Raw genomic sequence first — 22,157 nt, forward strand, 5'->3', positions numbered from 1 at the left:
AACTACGTCGTGGTCTATCATATACCTCATTGTACCCTACTGCGGGGCTGTACGGCACACATACCGCAGGAGTTTTATCACATTGGAACTTTTAAGCATTTCCACTCCGCGTCGAAACCATACTGTAAACATATAGTGCAGCATTAAGCACAATTGTATCAAATACGTGAACACATATAGCCTTAACTCGTATCCTTTCATCCACCTCACGCCAAAAACAAGGAGTCGCCAAATCAAAACAAAAAGAAAGCTCAATACACGTTCAAGATTTCGTACATGGCCCTGAAGCACACGCTCAATGTGATAGAATATGAAAAGAGAAGAATCATTACTTGATACGCTCTCAAATCATACACCTGTACCGTGGTCGCCCGTTGCAATGCACTTAGTTAGGCCTACTTGCAATCCATTCGCTCGATACCCCGCGTGAAACTAAAAGGCTACATGGCTCTACAAACTCTCCCAACCCCCGTTGTTGAGGTCTCCCTCCAACCTTCTTGCAATCAGGCTTTGAATCCCGCCCTCAAGCCACACCTTCCTCAGTAGCGCATCATATCTCTTCTGATTCAAGAATAGCTGATGATGTCTTCTGAGCGCTGGATCAACCTCACCATGCTTATCAAGGTACGGAGCTACGGCCCAGGTACCGTGGTCGAGGTTCAGGAAGAGGACCATGCATTTCCGGATGTGGATGAAGAGGCCAACGTTGCCGCCACACCTAATAATTGTTAGCAGAGACACGTTAGAGTGGGAAAATGGGAAAGTGAGATATTCAACGGCATCATGGTAAGCGAGGAGCAACTTACTTCGCCAAATGCTGACTGCAACCACCTCGATGTCTGTCCGTCATACAGCACACCGCCTGAGAGCACATAATCTCTCCGCAGAACAAACACAGTGCCGGATCTGTCAACTCCTTCCCCGTCGTCGGACACCTCCGTCTAATCGCCTCATCAGTCAATGTATCGTAGTTCTTTGGCAACCCCACTAGCTCAAAGATAGCCGGGTGGCTCAACGAGATGGTAGGCTTCAAGGGCACGTTGCCGGCCTGCACCCAGAGTAGGTGACGGATCCAGCCACCGACTACGGAGCGCGTGGTATGTCCTGATGATGAGCGAGCTGAGAACGACGCGAAGATTTCGTCAAGGGAAGGAAGTTTGAGGAGCGAGGAGAGGCGTGTGAGTTCTGGTTCGTCGACGCACTCGAAGGCTGTGTGTGACAATTCGACGCCATACGTGACATGCATTAGGATAGCAGCTTTTCGGACGAATGGCAAAGCGTAGGTGGATACCATGGTGTAAATGAAGTAGAGGAATTTTGGATCCTTGAAGCGTGCAGGGATAGGCATGTTGTCTATGTCTAGCGAAGCGGGAGAGTCGCCCATGTTTGCTACGTTAAACACGACGCAGATTGAGAAGAGAAGATTGTTCAGCTGGTCTGGTGAGGATAAGCCGTTGTTCACTTTATCGGCGTTGATGAATTGCTCGGGGTGTTGGAAACGGAGCTGAGAGTTGAGCGCCATGTCTTCTGGTGCTTGTCCTCTAACGGCCGATGCGAATGTAAACACCACGCGAACAATCTCCGCTAGGTAGCACAAGCGTAGGATGTGATGGATGTCGAGGTTCATTGCTGGCACAACGCCTACTGCACACTCAGACAGGAAGATGAAAGGGTCCTGGCAAAGTAGAGGGGTAATGCCCTTCAGATCAAAGCTTAAAATCTCGGGGTCGAAGATCCCTGGATGACCAACGAACAGCTGGCGAAATTGGCGGCGCTGACTCTGAGAGAATTCCTCCATAGTTTTGTTTGAACTCTGATTGCGAAGGCTTCCGATCGCGATATATGAAGAAACGGTCTCTGAAAACACGCGAAGGTGGGTTATCGTCTGCGGTGAGATCTTTTCTATCAGGGTGCCTTTCACAAGGATGGATTGTACCCCACGTTGGGCGATCTCAGCAGCCGCGATGGAGTAGCCAAGTGCTTGTGCAAGCACATCGGTATGCGTGAGGTCCTCAACAGCCGTTGCTGGCGAATGTTGATAGGCGAAGGTGGAGTGAATGCCGTTTACATGTAGAGTTTCGTTAAGTCTTTGATATATCTTGATCAGCTCTGCCATTGGGAAGTTCTGAGTCAAAGCTGGACTGTTCTCGGAAGACAGAATGACAGCTTCGCCTGGTTCGGGGGGCTGTACACCTAGAAAAGCCGGGATCTGAAATCGGGGTGGGAGCTGCGTTGACGGTTGAGGAATCGGCATGCTCAACGGGGGTGGCGGTGGCTTGAGGAGATCTGGAAGATGGCTTGCTACCGGCTGAATGAAGTCTCGCTCCGCATAGTCGTAAAGTACCCTTTGATCCTGAGAAAGATCTGCAGGAGCCTTGCCAGTACTCCGCTCCGCACTTTTGTAGGCGGCGACAAGCTGTAATTCGAGCCAGTCGTCAAAAGCTGACTCTGTCTCCAACACGCCTGGGTTAGAGACCTTCTTCGGCTTCCAAATGATTGGTAAAAACATGTTACCCAAGGCTTTGCATAGTGGACACATGAACTCCTTATAATCGGGTCGCTCAGGGTGGTTCCTAGCAATCTGACTGACGTGCCGCCTCTGCGTAGCTTGAAGATAGACCTCGAAACAAGCATAATGCGTGATGTGACCGCAGCCAGTAGTGACTGGACCTGGCTTCACTTGAAGGCGAGGATACCCTTTGCCTAGATCTTGCCTCTCACTGGCGATACGATCGCCTGTGGAGGCGAACTTCTCAACCATTCGTCGATTTTTGCCCGCCACACCAAAAGGTCGAAGCTCGTCCGCCGACCTATCAAGGCTGACTGGAGTTTGTGCGACCTCGTCCACCCAGTCGTCCTCCTGTAGATCAGTTTGCCGAAGTATCCTGCTCTCAGAGACATACCCAAACGATCCATAAAGCCGCTGTTCGTTGCAGTCTTCTTGGCACAATATGCAAGTACCGGCCGGATACTTTAATGTCCTCTCTTGCTCAACCAGCCCACCGGTCTCATCTTCCAGATCGCTGAAGTCATCCTCACCCCAGTCGAAATCCTGGTTAGCCATGAACTTTTCCTGCTCTCCCTTGAACGCTGCCATGACCCTTGCTTGTCGCTCTAACGCCTGCTTCTTCTTCAACTCTTTGTCTTGGAGTGCAAAACTCGCCGGTGAAGCATTGTCTATCCTGTCGGTTGGTATATTGAGTGCTGCCGCAGCGATTATGAAGGTGTTCTGCTGTCGTTGTTTGAGCCTGTGCAGTATCAAATTGATCTTCGGCTCGCAAGCTTTGAAGGCTTCCTTCTCTTGCAGGGCTTTCAAAAGAGAGAGAACAGTGGGATAATCACGTATGCCCATATTTGCATGTTTGGTCAGCACTGATGTGACAAAAGAGTCGGGGGCATCCTGAGACCATTCGTGCTCTTCCGTCTTATCCTCAAGAATAGCGACTAGAAGGAGCTGCAGGACAAATTGTATGTATGTCTCCACGCGCGTGACGGGAATATTCGGCGTGGCCACTGTCGCTCTTAAACCATAGCCCAGGAGATAGTATATGATCTGTGTAAAGAGGGCTGTTCGGGTAAAGGCCGACAGGTTCTGGAAAAGGCCTGACGGGATTGGTCGTAGCTTCGGCTCATACACGATGTCGTTGGCTTGTTTTCCAGTATTCTTAGCCATGTAGGCCTTGAACGTATTCTCCGCCTCTTCTCTCTGGTTGCGATTGTATTGATGGAGATAGGGGTCAATCAAATCCAAATACTGTTCCTTAAGCTCGAATGTTCCGCTATCGGACAATCCTTCAGGTGCCCTGAAACTTGTCATTTCCGAAAGAATTGCAGGGAACTCATCCATATTCTGTATCCTGTCTGATAGACGTGCGGTCATGTCGGAGAAAGAGAGTGGCTTGAAACATAATACGTGGGCGATGTCTCTGCGCATCGAAGCAAGATGGGACTCCTTGTTGTCTTCAGCTGGCACCAGCGATGTGCGTTCGCTCAAGATGATAATGAGAAGGTGCACAAAATCTTCAACCACATCAATCGCTTGACTATCCTCAAATCCATGTTGGCTAGCTTCGTACTTTCCCGTCATCCAGCCAGTCAGTCCAAAACGGTCGATCATTGACGCAAGGAAAACCGAAGGGTTGCATAAGACGAGGGCGGTCTGAAGTAGGAATACATCCCTTTGATGAGAGACATCCCTTTGAGACACGCTTCGATACTGCGTCATCTGATGTCGCAGTGTGATGCCATTCCTGACCCATATGCCGGCTCGCATTTGGGCCAGCCATGCGGAGACTCGGAGAGGGAAATCAAACATTGCTAGTAGATATTCTTCAGGTTGGTGGGAAGGGATTGACCCTACGGTCGGATTGAAATCCTCTTGTAATTCGTCGTGGGAAAACAAAAGCAGCTGAAGCAGGACTTCCCGAGGCATACTTCGCGCTCGATCGATGAGCCAGGACAAGGTGTAGTGAAGGGCGTGGTGAAAACTCATCGGTTCTTTCGCGACCACGTAGTCGACAATTTTATATGAGGGTCCGAAGAAAGTAGAAGGCTCGGCATCAAACTCGAGAACTTCTAAAGTCTTGAACTTCGTCTCATTTTTGAGCTCGGCTTGATCGAAGCGTTTCCGCTCAGCACCAAGGGAGTTTACGGTTACTACCTTTGCCGCCGCTCGTATCGCACGGCGAATGGTCGTAGGATCATCATCACGGTTCCACGTGAAAGATTCAGCGAAATGTCTGCAGAGCTTGTTGATCTCGCGAGTGATTAACGAAGCGCTGATCCAGGCTTCGGATTCAAATTCCAGATGCTCGCCAACCGCACGAACGTTGGGACAGATGCCTTGATGGAGTTTGACAAGATCCAAGAATTGTAACAAATACCGCTCCTCTTCACGAATCCTCTCCTGGACAAAGTCTGAGCCCAAAAGATACTTCATGTCAAGGAAGAAGTGGTACATGCGTCTATTGGTTACAGCACCTTGCTCGAAGGCTAGAGTCGCCTTCGGGTCGACATTGGATGGATAGCCGACTTGACGGGTGGTCAAAAACGTATAGAGGATGGCCATGAGGTTTGTGAGGAAGTTGCCACGCTCAACGACCTCGGAAGTGATGGACGGTGTTGTCAGCATCTGAAGAGAGAGATTGATGATCGAATGATCTGGTTCACGATCCGCAATGAGGTACAGCTGGGCTAGAGCGGTGTATACTCCCGCGAAGCGAAGGCCCAATAAACGCTTGAATTGTGGTATCGTGACCACTGTGCTGATGAAGACGTCACGTACACCGATGCGTAGTTGCTTCCACATGCGCAAGTCATACAGTATCAGATGGTCAAGACGTAGGCGTTGCCAGAGGTCCTCGTGAGCAGGCGTCCCAGGCTTTCTGCCATAGCTTTCCGGTTTCTCTAGCCAATACTTGGCTGGCCGCGATGGTCGCAGCGGCAGGGATCGTGTCAAAGGAGTCTCTGGAACTGGCATAAAGGGTTCAGCATGAGTGAGGGACGGTGCGCCCACCATAGGCTCACTGTCTGATTCAGCTGGTGTGACACTTTGCTCTGTGTGCCCTCGTTGGGGAGGCGGCGGCGGTGGCGGCGGTGGAGGAGGGGGATATCCTGCAATGGTCGCCTCTGATACTTCGAGTGCTTCGTCGGCGCTCTCGTAAGCCTCCATTTCAACGTCGCCGTCATTGTCTTGTGCACCAACTTCATCGATATCCATGTCATCTCCAGCATTTGCTGCACCTTCGCCCTCTTCCTCGTCATCGTCGTCCGAAGCTGTGGTATCATCATTCGCATCGGCCGCTCGTCGTCGCTGAATCCTGACTATTCGAGTCTGCCGCTGGATAGGTAAGAGTCCATGATAGAAGCCATCGATCTCAGCCTCCCTGTCCTCCATCTCATGATCATCAAGACCACTCTTTCCAATGTTTTGATTCGATGCCTCGCTTCCAACACGCCACGGCTTCAGAAGCTCCTCACAAACAGTATGTCGGAGTATTTGGTTGTCTTCGCCCACACTACAGCCAGCAATGTCTGAGATCCACTCGATAATAGCACCGGCCATGTACTCGCGAAACGTGTCTCGCGCTGATCGGATAGTCACCGTCAACTTGATTTCCTCAATGATCTTGGCCATTCGAAGGAGTTCCTTGAGCTCTGTTCTGTACACAACAGCGCTACGGCCGACGTCGGAGATCTCGTAGGCTTTCGCTAGACCAAATGCCAATTTTTGTTTGCATGCGCGCGCGACTTGGTCCCTGACGTCGTTGACGGTATGCTTCTCGTCGTTCCATAGCACTAAGCAATACTCCTGGCACTCTTCTGGTTGATCTCCTGGGTCATACCATCTGGATGTGAGGCGCGAGTTCCGCTCGTCTTGGGTGATGGATTCTTCGGTTTTGGGCAGCCGGAGCTGTTCGGGCGAGCAGGAAAAGACATCAATGAGGTAGTCTAGAGTCCTGGAAACCGTGATACGTATGCTCTCCAACAACTCATCTGGCAGCATAGACCCTTCTTTTGCTTTGCCTGACGCCTTGGACTCGGGCTCTGGGTCCGCTGAGTGAATGTTGCAATGTACCGGCCGTACCCAGGCCTCGTCGTCTCCGCAATCACAGCATCCTGAATTGCCAGGTGATACGCTGACAAAGACTTGGTGTCCGTCATGGTCCGATGCATCGAAGCAGCGCGCGCAAAGAACGCATGTGTCGTCGGCCGTACACGTCTTGCACCGGTACGTAGCTTCGCCATTCTTGAATATGTGTCCGCACGGCTTTCCTCGTGCCGCAGCTGTATATTCTGCGCCCTCTACTGCGCCCTGGGCGTTGCGTAGGCTCCATGGCTTGTCCGCATCGGTTGGTGGTCCACGCGGGAAGAGGAGCGGAAGGTAATCGCCACGGCAAGCGAGGGAGCGGAACAGGATCTCGCGCAGCTCTCGGTCAGCTGCGAGCTCGAATCTATAGTTGTGTCGCCGTGGTAGTTCGCGGAGGTGCCGGCATAACTCCTGCTCTAACAGGGATATGTACATGGTGTAGCTTGTTTGGTGGGATGGCGGGGTCGATTCGTGGATGAGAAAGAGGGGTGGAAACGGTGATGTTTGTCGTGAGTTGTTATGTGGGCCAGCCACCTGTGGGTGACATGGAACGTTTGCTGGTGGTGGTTGAGGGGCAGTGGTGATGATGTTGGAGGACAGGGTTAGAGCTATGTCATATATCACTTGCGAGTGGGTGGAAGTCCGAACCCAAGCAAGTGCAACACGATGGGAAGTAATCACCCCCAACGCCTCGAGGTGGACTTCACAGTATTTACAGAACATAATTGTAGATGGTATAATCAGTTGCATGGCTTTATGAGTCACTTTACAGAACATGATCTAGATGGTATAATGCGTTGTATGCCCTCAAGGGGTCGCTGTTAAAACGACGAAACCAACAAACCACCGAGCCTAGAATTGGCCGTGAAAGACCGACTAATGTAGAGTTTCATGCAGGTGAGATTGTTTGCGAGCATCAAGTCAACACACAGAACGTGAAAGAAGCATTCAAAGGTCAGCACTTCGCCTTGATATTCCGCATGCTGTAGATTACACCTCAATGTACAGTACACTGTCCGCCTCCAAAAACCGTAAAAAATTGCCTATATCATGTTTGCTCGCTTGCCCCGTGGCGTCCCTACTCGTCATCCTCGGCCTGCTCCAAGTATCGCGTTTTGATGTCCTTCCATTGTCGCTGCCAATCAGATTAGCCCCTATCATCGTGAGGGTTCCATATGTACGTACGCCCCTGTTTACAGCGTCCCAGATCTTGTCTGATGAGGAGTCGAAAGCCCTGGTTCCTTGTTCAGTATACTGCTAATCCGGGGACGGACTCGAGCTGGGGTTCGGCGTAACATACAGCTGCAGACCAAAGGCGGCGCCGAAGACGGTGAACAACAAAGTGGTGTTCCTGCGGAAGACCGCGCTGAAGTCGATGGTCAGTGGTGCTCGATCGTAGGGCTTGCGCGCAGGAAGGGTTACTTGTAGAGGTTGGAGGCCAGCTGCGTAGAGCCGTTAGCAAAGTTCTCTGATATGCGAGCCGACCAATTGACCTACAGAAGACATTTCGAGGAGTATGGGTGGCGTGGGAACTGCGGCGGCGGACGTGGTGGTGCTGTCGCTGGGATGTCGAAAGGTTGAGGTTCGTCGACAGAATCGAAGCTGCCCGGGTCACGGCGATCATGAAAGCCGTGATTGGCCAGTCGCGCCTTCCGCTTTGACTGTGACATGTCCCACGTTACTTTGGAACCCCCACCACAACATTTCGTACACACATAACGACCCTGCATACCGACTCAACGCCGGTCAATCGATGCTTAGGCGCTGTATCCTGAGGGAAGCCACTTATACGCCCTAATTGGCGGACAATCCACCCTCGCGACAGCCTACATCGATCTGGCGCAGTCCTAGCGAGCGCAGCAGGCACCATGCCCACCGTAGAAACTCCTACTATCTCAAAAGCTGGCATCACAACCTCTGCAACTGGCGAGCGCCACATCCCGTCATCCGTTCGATCCGATGGCTCTGTGCGCAAACAGATCCGAGTCCGCCCAGGCTACCGCCCACCCGAAGATGTCGAAGTCTACAAGAACAGGACTGCCGAGGGCTTTCGAAATCGAGGCAAAGCAGGCGTGCCTGGAGCGGAAGGACTAAACGCCAAAGACGACACTACTAAAGCGAGTGTGGCAGCGAACAAGAACGCCAAACGGAGAGAAGCTAGGAAGAAGGCGGCAGCGGCAGCGGGCGACGAGAAAGAGGAGGATAAGACTGTTGAGAGCCAGCAGGACACCAAGGAGGGCATCAAGGCTGCTGAGCCGGAGAAAATTGTGGATCCCGAAGCGGAGAAAGAGAAGGAAGCGAAGAAGCTGACGAAGAAGCTAAGACAGGCTCGGGAATTGAAGGACAAGAAAGAAAAGGGCGATAAGCTGCTGCCGGAGCAGTTCGAGAAGGTCATCAAGATCAATGAGCTTATCCGTCAGTTGGAGACGCTTGGTTTCGATCCACAGGGCGAGAAGAAAACTGAGACCTGAAGTGCAGGCTTAAAGTGTTTTTACGACAACATTACACGACTAGAGACCGAGCGCGCATGTGTCTCAAGGCATCACCATGATACCAAGCGACAGTCTGCTGCCAAGTCACGCACCCAGCGACGAGTGTACAACACATCTCATCATGACTTTTAGCACCTTCTCAAACGTCTTAATCGATTCGGGGCTTCCACACGTCAACACCCGTCCCTCAGTACCAGTGGGCAGCTTATGCGACCCCGCCTACAAGTGTTGGAGTTCACGCGCTTCCTGGTGTCGCTGCATCCATGGTATTCAAGACCAGCGCCAAAAACGGAGTCCTATAGCCGAAGAGTATCCTTTGGATTTAGTTCCTCAATTTAATAGCCTATGACGAATGCAAAAGATTGCATCCAACCCTGGACCTCAATGTGCTCTCCGTGACTGCCAAAGATATACATACATTCAGCTTGGACCCAGCGTCTATGGGCTCCTTCCAAGGTCCTTCGTTCAGTGGAAGCAAAAACAATAGCAAAAACATACAACAGCGGGGATTCGCTAGTGGTCACCCACCTAACTACTAATCCGCCGGTATCCTGCTTAAGTACCGCTGAGCGAACGGGAAGCGCTGAATTCAGGATCCTATGGTCGTATGTATCGGTTTGTTTGCGTTGTCAATATTGTATAGACGTGTTAAATAGACTTACACACAACTTGGGTTCTAGGGGCGGCAAATATCGTTCTTAGTAGGTAAATAAACGCAGATCAGTATTATAACAGACGGCGGATTGGACGAAAGATTCCGTCAACTCCTGACTGTTTACTACAAGAGTCTATATTCTACTATCTAGTACTGACTTTTGGGCGTGTCACTGTCATTTGCTTAGTTAAATCATAACGCTAACTTCTTGCTGCCTAGATTAGCTACCAGTCAACTTGTACCGTCGACATCACCCCATCTTCTTTCTCCCCCTGTTCCAAGTGTCTCTTTTCAGTGAAAACACCAATTGTTCCTACGATGCAGAGGATCCGATGCATTCTTAAACGGCCTTGTTCCCTTTCGTTCCCCTTATTTAGCCTTCGGCAAGATCTTTCAACAACCCGGCACTTGGCTTCCTCGGCAACACATACACCAGTGGACATCAAAGCGTCAACGAACATCAGCAATCCAGACCATCCATTCTATAACTACACATCTGGTAGATGGCTGTAAGTTTTTCCTGGGTGGCTCTAAAACGTAAATACTCTCGTTCCAGACTAATAGCATTACTCCACTGTAGGTACAATGAATATTTGCGCCTTTCCGAAAGACGACGTTATTTCAACATCCATGAGCTGTGCCAGGTCGTTGCCAAGTCTGTCGGCCATTCTACGGACGATATCACTACCTTCACAAAAGTTGCTGAAGGCGGTTCTTATCGTGTCTTTGAAGCTACATTCCAAGATGGGATGAAGGTGATTGTGCGCCTTCCATACCCGTCGACGATACCTCGAAAATATGGTATCGTCAGCGAGGTTGCTACGATGCAATTCCTACGACTGCATGGAATTCCAATTCCGAAGGTCTTCGATTGGAGCTCCTCAACATCTAATCAAGTTGGGTCTGAATATATCATCATGGAGAGAGTTCCGGGTAAAGAGTTGGAACATACTTGGTATACCATGACATTAGAAGAGAGGAAGGATGTGGTGGAAAAGATCGTGAATATTGAAAAGATACTCTTTGCTATCCGATTCCCTGCTAGTGGCAGCCTATATTTCAAAGAGTCCTTGAGCGACAATATCACGACAGTAGATATGTCACCGGATGTCAGTTGCGGGGAAACTGATAAGTTTTGCATCGGTCCTTCAACTGAACTACTCTGGTGGTATCAAAGGCGAGATGAATTAACCGTCAATCGAGGACCCTGTAAGAGACCCGTACTTCACACCATCTAGAGATGTCTAACCGGTGAGATGCAGGGGAAACTTCTGAAGACCTATTGACAGCGGTCGGTCAGAGAGAGTTGATCTGGCTTCAAAGATTCGGCGAGCGACGTTTTCCCCGTGAACCACTTTACAGAGAGTTCTATGGACGTCAAAAGGTGGACCCGCAGGTACAAATAGACAACTTGTTGGACTATCTGAAAGCCGCTCCGCACATCGTTCCCGAAAGAGAGGAATTGAATCGACCTACCATCCGTCACCCAGATCTCTCACCTAACAACGTCTTCATCTCTGAATCTGGCGACATCACGGGTGTCATCGACTGGCAGCACAGCACGATTCTCCCCATTTTCCTGCAAGCCAAGATTCTGAAGCATTTTCAGAACTATGGCGACGATGATTCGGAGAATTTTCGACCTCCAAAGCTTCCCGAGAATTTCGACTCATTGACAGAGAGTGAGAAGGAAAGGGAGGAGGAACTCTACCGCCGACGACAGCTCCACTATTTCTATCTGGGGTTTACCAGTCGCAACAACAAGCCTCATTTTAACGCGATGGGAACATATGACCTTTTTGTAAAGAATCGGCTCTATGATACTGTTGGCAGGCCGTGGGAAGGCGATAATACTTCACTTAAGGCGGAACTGGTACATACATCGATCTACTGGTCTGACGTTGCCACTTCGGTGATGAAACAAGCTGGGTTCCCTGCTAAATTCTCCGAAACAGAAGTTACAAAATGCGTCGACATTGATGCGAAGCAGAAGAACGTAGATGCACAAATGCAGCGACTGCGCGACTTCATTGGCGTCAACATCGAGGGTTGGGTGCCGACTGAATCATATGAAGAAGCGAGGGAGAAAGAACGATATATCAAACATCAAATGCTGGAAGCTGCTGAAACAGAGGATGAAAGGAGGGAGCTGGACGAAAATTGGCCATTCCAGGATCACGAGGAGTTAGACTAGCTTATTCATGGGCATAGAGGCTAGGCCCGGGGACTTGAAAATCTTTATGTCAAAATTATGAACTTAGGAGCTCTGGCAAGAGGTTTTAAAAGTGTGATATAGTCGTACGGATTTATTATGTTTCGTTGGTATTACATAAACGCTCAAAGTCCTTTTCTATCGGTATCCAATTAATCTAGCGCGAAGATACCACCTCCCAGACTGTACGAGGGAAACTAATAGGTTTTGTTGATGATGTCGAACATATGGCATTAGCTGATGAGGGGCTCTTGTTTGAAGTGATTTGTTCGTCGTTTCTTCTAACCTCATGTCGGCTGCCTTCGTGGGTGCCAGACCTACGCCATCAGAGTGTATTTGCTACGGGTTACATGTGCTTTGCTCGTCGCGGAATTACAGAATATTTCAATAATGGGGAGTCTTGGAAGTAGCTCAAAACCTAATGTGGTCGGGAAACAGTCGCGAACGCACTCTCATTTCGAGGCAAAATACTCGATGAAGTTCTTTTTATAAACTCCGAAGTTCTCCAGCTCAACGATAGCGTTGAATATTATAAGGAAGATGATGTGTACGAACACTGGTTCATTAGCCTGGTCCAATGGTAGGACAAGGTGGCGAGTGCCGTTCTACGCGACTAGGCTGGCGAAGACAGGGTCTGCGAGAGCAACAGTCTAGAGGACTGTCTTCTTCAGTTAAAATCAGATCGTGCTAATTTTTAAAACTCCTAGATTAGCTGCGAAGGTCTCTGGGTCCGGCTCGGTGATATGGTCTGCGTCTTCAACGGTGCACCAGAGCCCCACGCTTTGAGGAGGGCGGAGGATCAAGAGAACGAGGCCATCAGGCTAGCTAGGGATGAATATGTACAGGACCGAATGCACGAAGAAGCGGATGCCTTGAATATTGAGGAACAGGAATTTATTATTGTGTGAATTCCGAATGTAGACGTTCCACTGAGATGGGATTAGTTTTGAATTTGTGCGGAAGGCAGCATGAGAGCAGATTGCTGCCGTCTAAGATCGACGCCAGACAATAGGGGGTATAAGCCCTCATCATTCTTATTAGGTCCACTTTGAATCACTCCCGGAATATAAAGTGGAAGGTGGAGGGAAATAGATTCAGTCTAGTAGTCTATTGAAGTAAAGGCAAAATAAGTAACGTACACAGTTGTGAAGAACAATTATAGACAATGACAAACGACCACAAACGCCCGTCATATGGTCATCGCTTGGGTATTGGAAACTAGTGATGCAAATATAGGAAACGTTTGAGTCATTCAAAGGCCACCGATTGTAACCTCCCCATCCACCTCCACGTCAGTCGATCCGTCGACACTGTTGCTGCAAATTACTTACGAAGAGACGTCGCTCCCATTCCTCAACTGAAACTTCTTCATATCAACATTCTCCTGCTGCGGCATCTGCGCCAACCATGTGGGCGGTGACATGCCTGTCTGATCATGAATAGTGCTAAGAAGAGGCGGTAGAGATTGGAACAAGTTTCGAATAGGCGCCGTCGGGTCCGCCGTGCCCTCACCACTATTCGATCCAGTATTCCAGACATTGATCTTAGGCTGCAGTCCCTTGATGGCGTTTCCATTCGCCTCAGCAAGACGCTCATAGACACCGTTGGTGAGCATAAGATATTGCATGAGACCCTGGGGTCCGCCCAGGACGTTTGCCATGTCGCCGTAGGCTTTCGCCATCGCAGAGAGACCTTCTGCTTCGCGCTGTTGGGCGATGAGTTGAGCTTGGGCGGCGCGTTCTTTGGCAAAGTATTCGGCCTCTGCTTGGCGCTTGGAGACAAGGTAGTTGGCCTCTGCTTCACGCTCTTTGGCTTGATAGTCTGCTTCTGCGTCGCGCAGACGGCGGAAAGCGGCTGCTTCGGCATCGGCCTGCTCGCCGTACTTTTTGCCTTCGGCGGCTTTCTCTTGGGCATATAATTCTGCATCAGCTCTCTGTTGCGAGGACTCCTTTTCGATCTTGGCTTGCACGACTTTGGTAGCGCGAAGGCGTTCGAGCTCCATCAAGGCTTTCTTCTTCTCGACTTCGGTGTTGAGTTCGGCATCGCGACGTTCAGCCTCACGCTTTGCATTGATCCTGGCGACATTGAGATCAGCTCCGATTCGAATTTCCTTATCCGTCAGTTTAGCATCGGCAGCAGCCTTCTCTGCTTTACGTTCGGTCTCGAGGACAGCAGTGGCGGCGTGGATCTTTGCGACTTCTTGCTTGGTCTTGCCTTGCTTCTCGGCTTCCCCGACTTCACCGCGCATGCGAGCGTCGGCGACATCGACCTTGGCTTGGTTGAGAGCTCCTTCATGAGCTTTTCGAGAGAGAAGTTGGAAGTACTCGGATCCTGGGGCTAAAAGGAGAAACATCGACGTCAGTTAATGTTTCACATACAGTCAGACGAAAGGACACTTACTATCTTGCAATTCCTTAACGTTTGCGTTATAAATATGTTGGATCTAGCAGCTTCCATCCCATGTACAATCAGTTTGTATGTGCTTGCTGTCTTAGATAGTAGCAAGCACCTGTCTCTGCCTGCCCATATTAGGATGGCCAGGCACCTCGTAGATAGATTATATCCATCTCATCTTATTTCTCACCTAGTTCTACAAAATACACAGACCAAATTGATCAAGCTCTGACTGGACTTGCAGGATAACCTTGTCCTTGAACACTTTGCGCTCGCGGAATAGCTCTTCCATGGTCATGGTGGAGACAATACTTCGCGTCTCGCCCTCGATAATTCCTTTGACAATGTCTTGGACATGACTGCGTCCCTCAGCAACGGTAACAACGCCCTTGGATACAGTCTGAGTGGGACGACCATCGGATTCCCCGGTGAGTAAGACGGCATATTTTTCAAGAGCTTCAGGGCTATCTGCAGGGCCAATAGTGAAGACTGCTGGCAGAGAAAACTTGAGCTTCTCGATCGTCATAGCCTGCAAGGCCATGGAGAAGTCGAACGGCGTGATACTAATCTTAGATACTTTCTGGAAGGGGTATACGAATGCCTAGCGATGTTATTATTGTATTTTTAGTGCCTGGGGTGTAACGTGTATTACCTTCTTCTTGATGACGACCTTCTCAATCCCTACACCCGTCACTACGAGGTAGGAATTAGGTTCAGCAACATGGTACCACATTTTTGCGGCTATTGTGTTGTTTGAATGATACGGTGATAGACTGAGGGTTGCTATCAAGCGATGGTCGATAACGAAGTCGGTGCGATAGACGATGGATGGAGTCGTTTACTATAAGGACAGCGTGTTTTAGAGGCAGGAACGAATTCCAAGTATGCTGTGGAAATGAAGCCAAAATTGGAACTGGCTAGTCGAAACGCAGGTACTGTACCAGAACCTGAGGCAGTCGTGAGGATACGTGTATGCAAATAAGGCAGGATGAGCGCCATGGTTGCACCTTTATACTGCAACCGATTGGTAGACCCAATCTTACTCGTTGTATCTATCGCAAAACTCGGCATGCACACGTTTGCACCGGTGAACGCCTCTGGCTGGCTGTGGTTGGAGTGAATGCACTGGCCAGTTTGCTAAGCCCAAAGGAGCTAGTGATTGACCAGAAGTCAGCCTTGCGCCCCCTCAGCCACTGCATGTGATCTCTGTCCCCATAACCGAACCTTGGCCTGCATAGAAGCTCTTTCTTCTAGAAAGCGGGCCTCGAGGGGTTCGGTGAGAGAATTGGTGATCGTTGAGCTGTGGCTTACCGTGTCTTATTCCCACCAAAGAGAAGGGTGCATTCAGGCATACATTAGGAAGAAAACAGGCACAGACAGCAAGAACAGACACCTCACAGCCTCCACCCTGCCTTTGAACTCATGTTCTCCCTCTTTATCTCACACCATCTGCAAGACATCTTCGTAACCCGAGCCAAGCCATCCGGCCCGGTGTGCATCACGACCCTACTTATAAGCCCCTACTATTGGCCTGATTATAAGACCCGACTTCTGGTTCTCCTCGCGCCCAAGACACAACATCACGAGACCCTGCTCTGTACCGTTAGAACTTACTTATGACCTCAGTCATACGAGGCTAAGTAAGCAAGTAGGCAGACTATTGCTGTTGTTCAAGTACCCGTCTGCCGTGTTCCGTGATTGAACCGAATATTGAGTTATTAACTTTCGCAACTTGCCACTTGGGCCGGACATCGGGGCCTAAGAACGAAGCCACAGATCGAACCTTGGAAAGCAATTATTGGAGCAATTCATCTCAACATCCTTCGCAGGTGATCTCACTTGGTGATTATATTGTCCTGTTAGGCTTGCGAATATCTTCAACAAACTCAATATCTCTGCGATATACCCTCAACACCGTAGAGATGTCACGAAATGAAGAGAACAGCCGACCACCGCCCTACTCAGAAACCTACACAACACGCGCCGTGTCCCCCTCGCGTGGCCAGAATATCCTTGACCAACTAAGTCTCACCCGCGCACACCATATCCAATCTGTAATCGACACACACATCATTCCCCTCGTGGAAACCCAAGCAACCTACGGCATCGCCCAAACCACCATTGCAATGCTACCGTCGGATATCCCCTTACCCACACCAGAAGAAAAATCCGAGTTCAGCTTCGATACCGGTGACTTCAAGGCCGCCGAGGTGATTGGCTTCTCGTCACAAGAAGAGCCAAAAGTAGTGCGGTTGGAGGGCCAGATGAACCGAACAGAGTTTTGGCGGCCACAGTCTGTTATAGAGGAGTTGGAGAGAGTGTTGAGGGAGAGTCTGAATGCGAGTCCGCGGTTACAGAAGAATTCGATGACGAGTGCAACGCGGTCAGTTGCGAGGAGTGAGGTTGAGATGCCACTACCGCAGCCGAGACGGAACTTTCTTAGCAGATTGGTTCCCTCGTTGGGCCCAGAAGAGCGATCGCCGAGTGGAAATCCGGAAGTTGGCTCGAGGAAGGTGGATGCTGTTGGACTGGTACTTGTCAAGGTTAGGCTAGAAGAGATATGCCTCAGGACTGTAAATGAGTTTGGACTGTATGACACCATGTCAAAACAGTGTATCATTATTCGCGTGGATGCGCGGTGTTAGTGTAGACCTTAGTGACGATGGCATAAGAAGACAAAACAATGTTCATCTTCTCTACAGTACAGATACCGCACTCTACTAAGAACTAAAGCTCGGCGTAGTAGACATTCCGCAAATTGTTATACAGACAGAGATAAAGAATGTCAAATTGCTAAAATGGGGCCGTCGTGATGGGTCCTATAGCGTGGGGCACCAGACCGTTGCACACGACTGAGGGATATAGATATAGACAGGCCAAAAGAACGCCGCAAGGGCAAAAAAAGTAGCTCCCCCGGAAAGGCTCGAACTTTCAACCTCTCGATTTGCTATGCTATGCTTAACAGTCGAACGCGCTAGCCAATTGCGCCACGGAGGATGGAGCGCTCTAGGAGCGCCGTGGAATTGACTTTCGATGGAGCAATAGAAAATTGAAGAGTATCTATCCTAGTTAGCAAAGAAGTAATAAGAGAGTTTGGCGTAGTGAGACTCGGGAGTTGACTGGGTGGTGTTTCACATGGGTCGGCTAAAAAGAATTTGCTTTGTTGGGTGGAGCCAGAGCGGGGCAGTGCTCCGACGGTGAGCGGACTACCGCGTGTATCTATATTGCCGAGACCAACGCGGAGTTCTCGACTTGCTCTCCTTGGTAAGATGCTCGTCGATACCTTAGACCTCTCGTAATTCCCTGGGATCGTGTTCTGCGCAGCTAACGCCTATTCCGCCTCGCTCTTCAACACTACGATTCCGTACGGGTCCCGATCCACCTCACTGACCGCAATCTCGAAGTCTTCCTCGGCAAACGCCTCTTTCAACTCCTCGTTGCCTTTCTCCTCTTCTCTCACCTTTGACCACTCTTCCCGCACAGTATCCTCCAATTGCCCGAGCAGTACTTCCGCCAAGAACCCTCGCTCAGAATTGCTATGGAACAAGCTAATAACCACCTGCCCCTTCTCGATCGCCGCAAGCGCTTCGTGGTGGCCCATCTCCCCCGTAAACAGTAGATCAACATCCAAGTTGCCGAGTAGCGATGCGCCTGAGCCTGCACAGATACCCACACTTCGTATGCTTATATCGGAGATGCTCTGGTCTTGTGGGATGGCGATCGGGAAGCCTTTAGGATTATTGAGGCCTTTGCCTACGCGATCTAGTAAGATAGGTAGCGGCTGAGGTTGGTTGAACTGCACGATCCGGCCCATGCCTGCGCCAGGATGCGATGCCAGTTCTGGCGACTGCGGAACGACTGGACGGCGCGTGTGCGGGACCGTAGTGGTGGAAGGTAGCTTTTCGAGTCGTAGCGTGGTTTGACTGGGGTGGTGGTTCAATGTGTAGGTTGGGCGCTTCTTCTCGACGAAGGGGTCCTCCTCGCGCTCCTTCCTGACATCTTCGGGTTCGGATGCTGACCTCGACTTATCGTAGCTCGTATTGGTACCTGTGACTATGTCTGCTAACCAGTCTCCAAGTCCTCCTGGCGCTGCATCAACAGCTGTGTGGGGACTGTATACACTGATGCCGTGGCTAGCAAGGCGCAGTAGCGTTTGTTGCTGTGTGTTCGCAAACGTGAGGGACTTCAAGCCCCTGAATATGATCGGGTGGTATGCGATTATAATTGAAGAGTTGAACGCAATTGCTTCATCTGCAACGGCCTTCGTGAGGTCGATTGTGAGAAGGACGTTGTTCGACTGGCGACGGGACGGGACAAACGGTGCTTCCAAGAGCAACCCAGTGTTATCCCACGAGTTGTCTGCAAGAGCCTTCGGGTAGCTAGTCATTTGTTAGCTGTGCCCTAGATAGCCTCAGTCTTCTTTCCAATTGCTGTTCGGAACCCATGAAGCTCGCAAAAGCCTCTACTCAGGTCGTGTACGTACAGCTTTTGCATGGCCCTCACGACCGCCCTAGAGAACGGAGCAGACGTAGTAGTTGCACTCATTGCAGACCGTCGTATCGATTGTAGGAACATACAATTCTAGTCACGTCCACTATAGAGGTTCTTGCAGCTCTCTGGTGCCCGGGCACACCCCAAAACTAAGCTATGCCCTGCAGCTACAACTCCCCCGCACAGACCCCTCCCGCACGTCATCGCATTTTCCTCGTGCGATCTCCGACATCTTCCCCATTCGGCAAGCAATCTAATCAGATCCGAAGATAGGACCACCAAAACCAATATCCGTCACCCATCAATGGACCCTCGACACAAACTATACAAAACCCTCGACAAGCTTACGGTAGATTCTGAAACCGCTAACACGATGAGTGCGACGACAAACGACGTAGCGATGCAGGACGCAGCTAGCTCCGGCGTTACGCCGGACGCGATCAAGAGGAAATTGGAGACTGAGCTGGGCGCGACGTGGGTGGAAATTGAGGATATGAGCGGTACGTATATAGCCTTTCCTTGTCTGTTAATTTGAAGAATTAATCTGTCGAATCACTTGTTGTCTTTGATCTTGTGTTTCTAAGGGGAAAGGGCCCGAGGTTGTCGAGAGGCCTGGATAGAGTCAGCTGCGCCTGCGCTTTCACGTCAAGAACTGGAATGTTTGTCGACATTTTCGCTTCGCTTTGTTGCTTGTAGAGCTTGCCTAGCTTGCCTAACTGTGGAAGAAGGCATGGTATATCTGGGTTATTCAAGCTTCTTGAGAGGCGCTGGAAGGTCGGAATCCTAGGTCACGAGAGTAAGCTGATATCGTATGCAGGCGGATGCGGGCAAATGTTCGAGGCTATCATCGTATCACCACATTTCACCAAGAAGACGACATTGGCACGGCATCGACTAGTCAACTCGACATTGAAAGAGGAGATTGCAGCAATACATGCCTGGACACCGAAATGTCATACGCCAGAAGAGTGGGAGAAGAAAAGGCCGCAGTAGTAGGCCGCTATGGATGATTCATGAATCACGATATTTGGGTGTATCTAGGAAAGATTTACGACGGCATCGATGTCCCATATCACGGCAGCATATAGCATAGGCGGGAACGCATGGGGATGGCCAGTTGGGGTTTAGGGTATTTGTGTGTACTCTACGTTCAGAGTCCATCTAGCTGAGCAGCACTCTAATCTCTCCGCTAGTCCTCGGGAACAGATCCCTCAACCCCGGTTCCTGTTCGTCGTCTTCCTTTGACTCATCATAGGTCAGATCATCAGATGCTACCATTTTACCTTCTACCAATTCAAAGTCTTCGCAAAAGTGGCCCGCCGCTTCCTCCGTGATATCTTGTATCATCTTCCTATTGCGCAGCCTTTTGAGGTTCTCTGAAGCGTCAATCAGAGCGGATGGTAGGAATTCATCCAATTGCTGGCTAGCTGCTACGAGTGCATCTGATTTGAAGGGTTCGAGGTCGGGTATCGTTTTGAGACTCTCCTCTGAGTCGGTGATTGTTGATAGGGCGTCAAGAAGGGTGATGAGACCAGATTCGTGGATGAAGTATTGGTGTTGATACTCGATCAGCTTTGCGACGTGTTCATCGATCGTGTCGTCTATTTCGCTGATGCGTTCGCTTGCAAAGGTGTACAATGCAAGCACTTCCTTGGTCGCAGAGAGGCAGTTGATTGCAAACACAGCACTGTCCGGCTGCTGCATTCCCTTCTGTAGATTTTCGCAGCCGTTTAGGAAAGGATCCAAGGCTTCTGCGAGTACAGTCTGGAATCCTTGGTCCTGATCGTCCGTTACTGCGACTGACGTATCGTAGCTCTTCGCGAGCACTCCAAGCATCTTCAATGCGTCATCTAGGAAGTGAGGAGGTGATAGGTCTGCAGGCGCTACGGCGAGGTCGCTTTGCACGTTGGCGACATAGTCCCTCACATTGGCGCGGAATTGTCTCATTGCAGAGGTGTTCAATGTGTTGAACATTTCCAGAACTTCGGAATCTGACCCCAGCAACTTGACGAATGTCCCTCTGTAGAAACCAATCAAGTTGGCAATCTTGTAGGCCAGAGTGGCATCGTCATGACTTTGAATGACTTGCTCGGTGCGTTGACGCAACAGACGTGCAACTCCTGTCAAATCGCGACTGACAAGCTGGTTGAGAGCTTTCCTGCCGTCGAACACTTCTTCATCCCCATCGCCTCGTAGCCACGGTTCGCTCTCTAAGCCTTCCTGGATGGAACGCTTGATCTCATCGCCATCAGAAATGAAGAGATTCTCGAGTGCTTCTCTCTCTGACACGGTAGTCGAGTGCGCCCAAGCCAGCATATCGCCGACATAGCGTAATGGATCATGGGCGTGAAACTCGATTGGCTTGGTGGCTATATGCTCTTCTGAGTTGGATCCCGTTAAGGCGGCGTGGAATGAATCAGACAAGATAGTTTCGCGAGCTTCAGCGAAAGAGTCTAGGCAGCTTTGGAACAATGTAGGTCGTTCTGCTAGCACACGCAGAGAGCGCCTGACAGATGCGCTGATTTGTGGATTCTCCAGATCCAAGGTCTTGAATTCTCGCTGTATCCAGCGATACAATTTTTGGAAGGCAGCATTCAGCTGCTTTGAGCTTTGCTCGAGTACTTCTAAGCCTAATCGTTGGTCTTCAGTACCAAGTAGTACCTGACAATCGTGGTGTATCTTCTTGACTCGTGTCAGGCTTTGGAAGAACGCTTCGTTCACAGGCTCGACAGTAGACGTCAACACTGTTGCCTCTTCCTCAGAGATGAGGAAATGCGAGGTGAAGGCGTGCAAAATCTGCTGCTTGGATTCGACCTGTTTCTTCTGAGTGATGAGACTTGTGGCTTCTTCTAAGACGGGTCCAGTCTCTCGATTTGCAGCCGCAATATGGCTTCTCATGTCAGCACAATAGTTGTTCAAGCTACTGATGGCTGTGCCGATACGCTTCAGTTGCTGCCTACATTTAGTAAATTGAGACATGGAGGTTTGTAATACACACCTCCGCCACTTCTCCAAAGTCTTTAACGATCTCGCCATTGCATTGAATGACCTCTTTCTGAACGGCTAATCGGAGTTGTCGTCTAGTCTCCGCCGAGTTGTGTACCCCGCGAGAATCAAGCGTCTCCAGCGCATCTCGAATTTCCAGGTCCGCATACGAAGCAGACAAGACGCTGGTGATCCGATTGGAGAGGGCATTGGTGCCTCTGGAAGCCGGCCCTACCGAAGGCGAAGCTGGTGACAACCCATTCTGAGAAACAGGAGTCGCTCGCTCCTGGAAGTAAGTTGCCGACATTTTATGAGGGGTATCGTGACTCTCGACGGAAA

General features: G+C 50.3%; 9 protein-coding genes and 1 non-coding gene across 10 annotated transcripts; 4 read left to right on the plus strand and 6 right to left on the minus strand.

The window, feature by feature from the left end:
* Positions 1-10: 10 nt before the first annotated feature.
* K460DRAFT_427622 (RING finger domain-containing protein) lies at positions 11-8,319 on the minus strand (the record flags this gene model as incomplete). Its single annotated transcript, XM_040938274.1, has 5 exons — positions 11-718; positions 807-7,369; positions 7,775-7,823; positions 7,890-7,955; positions 8,087-8,319. The coding sequence occupies 5 exons, from the start codon at positions 8,317-8,319 to the stop codon at positions 451-453; spliced, it is 7,179 nt and encodes a 2,392-aa protein (XP_040791046.1). The 3' UTR covers positions 11-450.
* Positions 8,320-8,457: 138 nt separating this feature from the next.
* Positions 8,458-9,060, plus strand: K460DRAFT_278020 (RNA binding protein-like protein Pym; the record flags this gene model as incomplete). The annotated part of the gene is made up of 1 exon (XM_040928219.1): positions 8,458-9,060. The coding sequence occupies one exon, from the start codon at positions 8,458-8,460 to the stop codon at positions 9,058-9,060; it is 603 nt and encodes a 200-aa protein (XP_040791047.1).
* Positions 9,061-9,416: 356 nt separating this feature from the next.
* On the minus strand, positions 9,417-9,695 carry K460DRAFT_280964 (uncharacterized protein; the record flags this gene model as incomplete). Its single annotated transcript, XM_040928452.1, has 1 exon — positions 9,417-9,695. A coding segment is annotated over one exon (279 nt), but the record flags the coding sequence as incomplete, so codon positions are not given.
* A 958-nt stretch (positions 9,696-10,653) lies between these two features.
* On the plus strand, positions 10,654-11,930 carry K460DRAFT_403767 (uncharacterized protein; the record flags this gene model as incomplete). The annotated part of the gene is made up of 2 exons (XM_040936664.1): positions 10,654-10,945; positions 10,999-11,930. The coding sequence occupies 2 exons, from the start codon at positions 10,654-10,656 to the stop codon at positions 11,928-11,930; spliced, it is 1,224 nt and encodes a 407-aa protein (XP_040791049.1).
* Positions 11,931-13,275: 1,345 nt separating this feature from the next.
* Positions 13,276-15,075, minus strand: K460DRAFT_278380 (uncharacterized protein; the record flags this gene model as incomplete). The annotated part of the gene is made up of 5 exons (XM_040928248.1): positions 13,276-14,285; positions 14,349-14,391; positions 14,458-14,461; positions 14,543-14,943; positions 14,995-15,075. The coding sequence occupies 5 exons, from the start codon at positions 15,073-15,075 to the stop codon at positions 13,276-13,278; spliced, it is 1,539 nt and encodes a 512-aa protein (XP_040791050.1).
* Positions 15,076-16,264: 1,189 nt separating this feature from the next.
* K460DRAFT_375365 (uncharacterized protein) lies at positions 16,265-16,987 on the plus strand (the record flags this gene model as incomplete). The annotated part of the gene is made up of 1 exon (XM_040934757.1): positions 16,265-16,987. One exon carries the CDS (start codon positions 16,265-16,267, stop codon positions 16,985-16,987), a length of 723 nt encoding a protein of 240 aa, XP_040791051.1.
* Positions 16,988-17,250: 263 nt separating this feature from the next.
* On the minus strand, positions 17,251-17,339 carry K460DRAFT_t30. The gene has a single exon. It is a non-coding gene; the product is annotated as a tRNA-Asn (tRNA).
* Positions 17,340-17,453: 114 nt separating this feature from the next.
* On the minus strand, positions 17,454-18,968 carry K460DRAFT_334651 (NGG1p interacting factor 3). Its single transcript, XM_040930920.1, has 2 exons — positions 18,826-18,968; positions 17,454-18,721 (listed from the first exon to the last, which is right to left on the minus strand). The coding sequence occupies exons 1-2, from the start codon at positions 18,915-18,917 to the stop codon at positions 17,674-17,676; spliced, it is 1,140 nt and encodes a 379-aa protein (XP_040791052.1). The 5' UTR covers positions 18,918-18,968; the 3' UTR covers positions 17,454-17,673.
* A 169-nt stretch (positions 18,969-19,137) lies between these two features.
* On the plus strand, positions 19,138-19,826 carry K460DRAFT_280891 (bola domain-containing protein; the record flags this gene model as incomplete). The annotated part of the gene is made up of 2 exons (XM_040928444.1): positions 19,138-19,333; positions 19,651-19,826. 2 exons carry the CDS (start codon positions 19,138-19,140, stop codon positions 19,824-19,826), a joined length of 372 nt encoding a protein of 123 aa, XP_040791053.1.
* A 168-nt stretch (positions 19,827-19,994) lies between these two features.
* On the minus strand, positions 19,995-22,125 carry K460DRAFT_275521 (oligomeric Golgi complex subunit 6; the record flags this gene model as incomplete). Its single annotated transcript, XM_040928048.1, has 2 exons — positions 19,995-21,785; positions 21,832-22,125. The coding sequence occupies 2 exons, from the start codon at positions 22,123-22,125 to the stop codon at positions 19,995-19,997; spliced, it is 2,085 nt and encodes a 694-aa protein (XP_040791054.1).
* Positions 22,126-22,157: the final 32 nt, after the last annotated feature.

The sequence above is a fragment of the Cucurbitaria berberidis genome (assembly GCF_010015615.1).
Source record: "Cucurbitaria berberidis CBS 394.84 unplaced genomic scaffold K460scaffold_2, whole genome shotgun sequence".
NCBI classification, from domain to species: domain Eukaryota; kingdom Fungi; phylum Ascomycota; class Dothideomycetes; order Pleosporales; family Cucurbitariaceae; genus Cucurbitaria; species Cucurbitaria berberidis.

What these genes read in the sequence shown, in the direction of transcription:
- K460DRAFT_334651 (XM_040930920.1), bottom strand. Translation starts at nt 18,917, where the DNA reads ATGTTCCTACAATCGATACGACGGTCTGCAATGAGTGCAACTACTACG. An exon ending in GTGAGGGCCATGCAAAAGCT is followed by an intron (nt 18,722 to 18,825) that starts GTACGTACACGA and finishes ACAAATGACTAG; the next exon opens with CTACCCGAAGGCTCTTGCAG.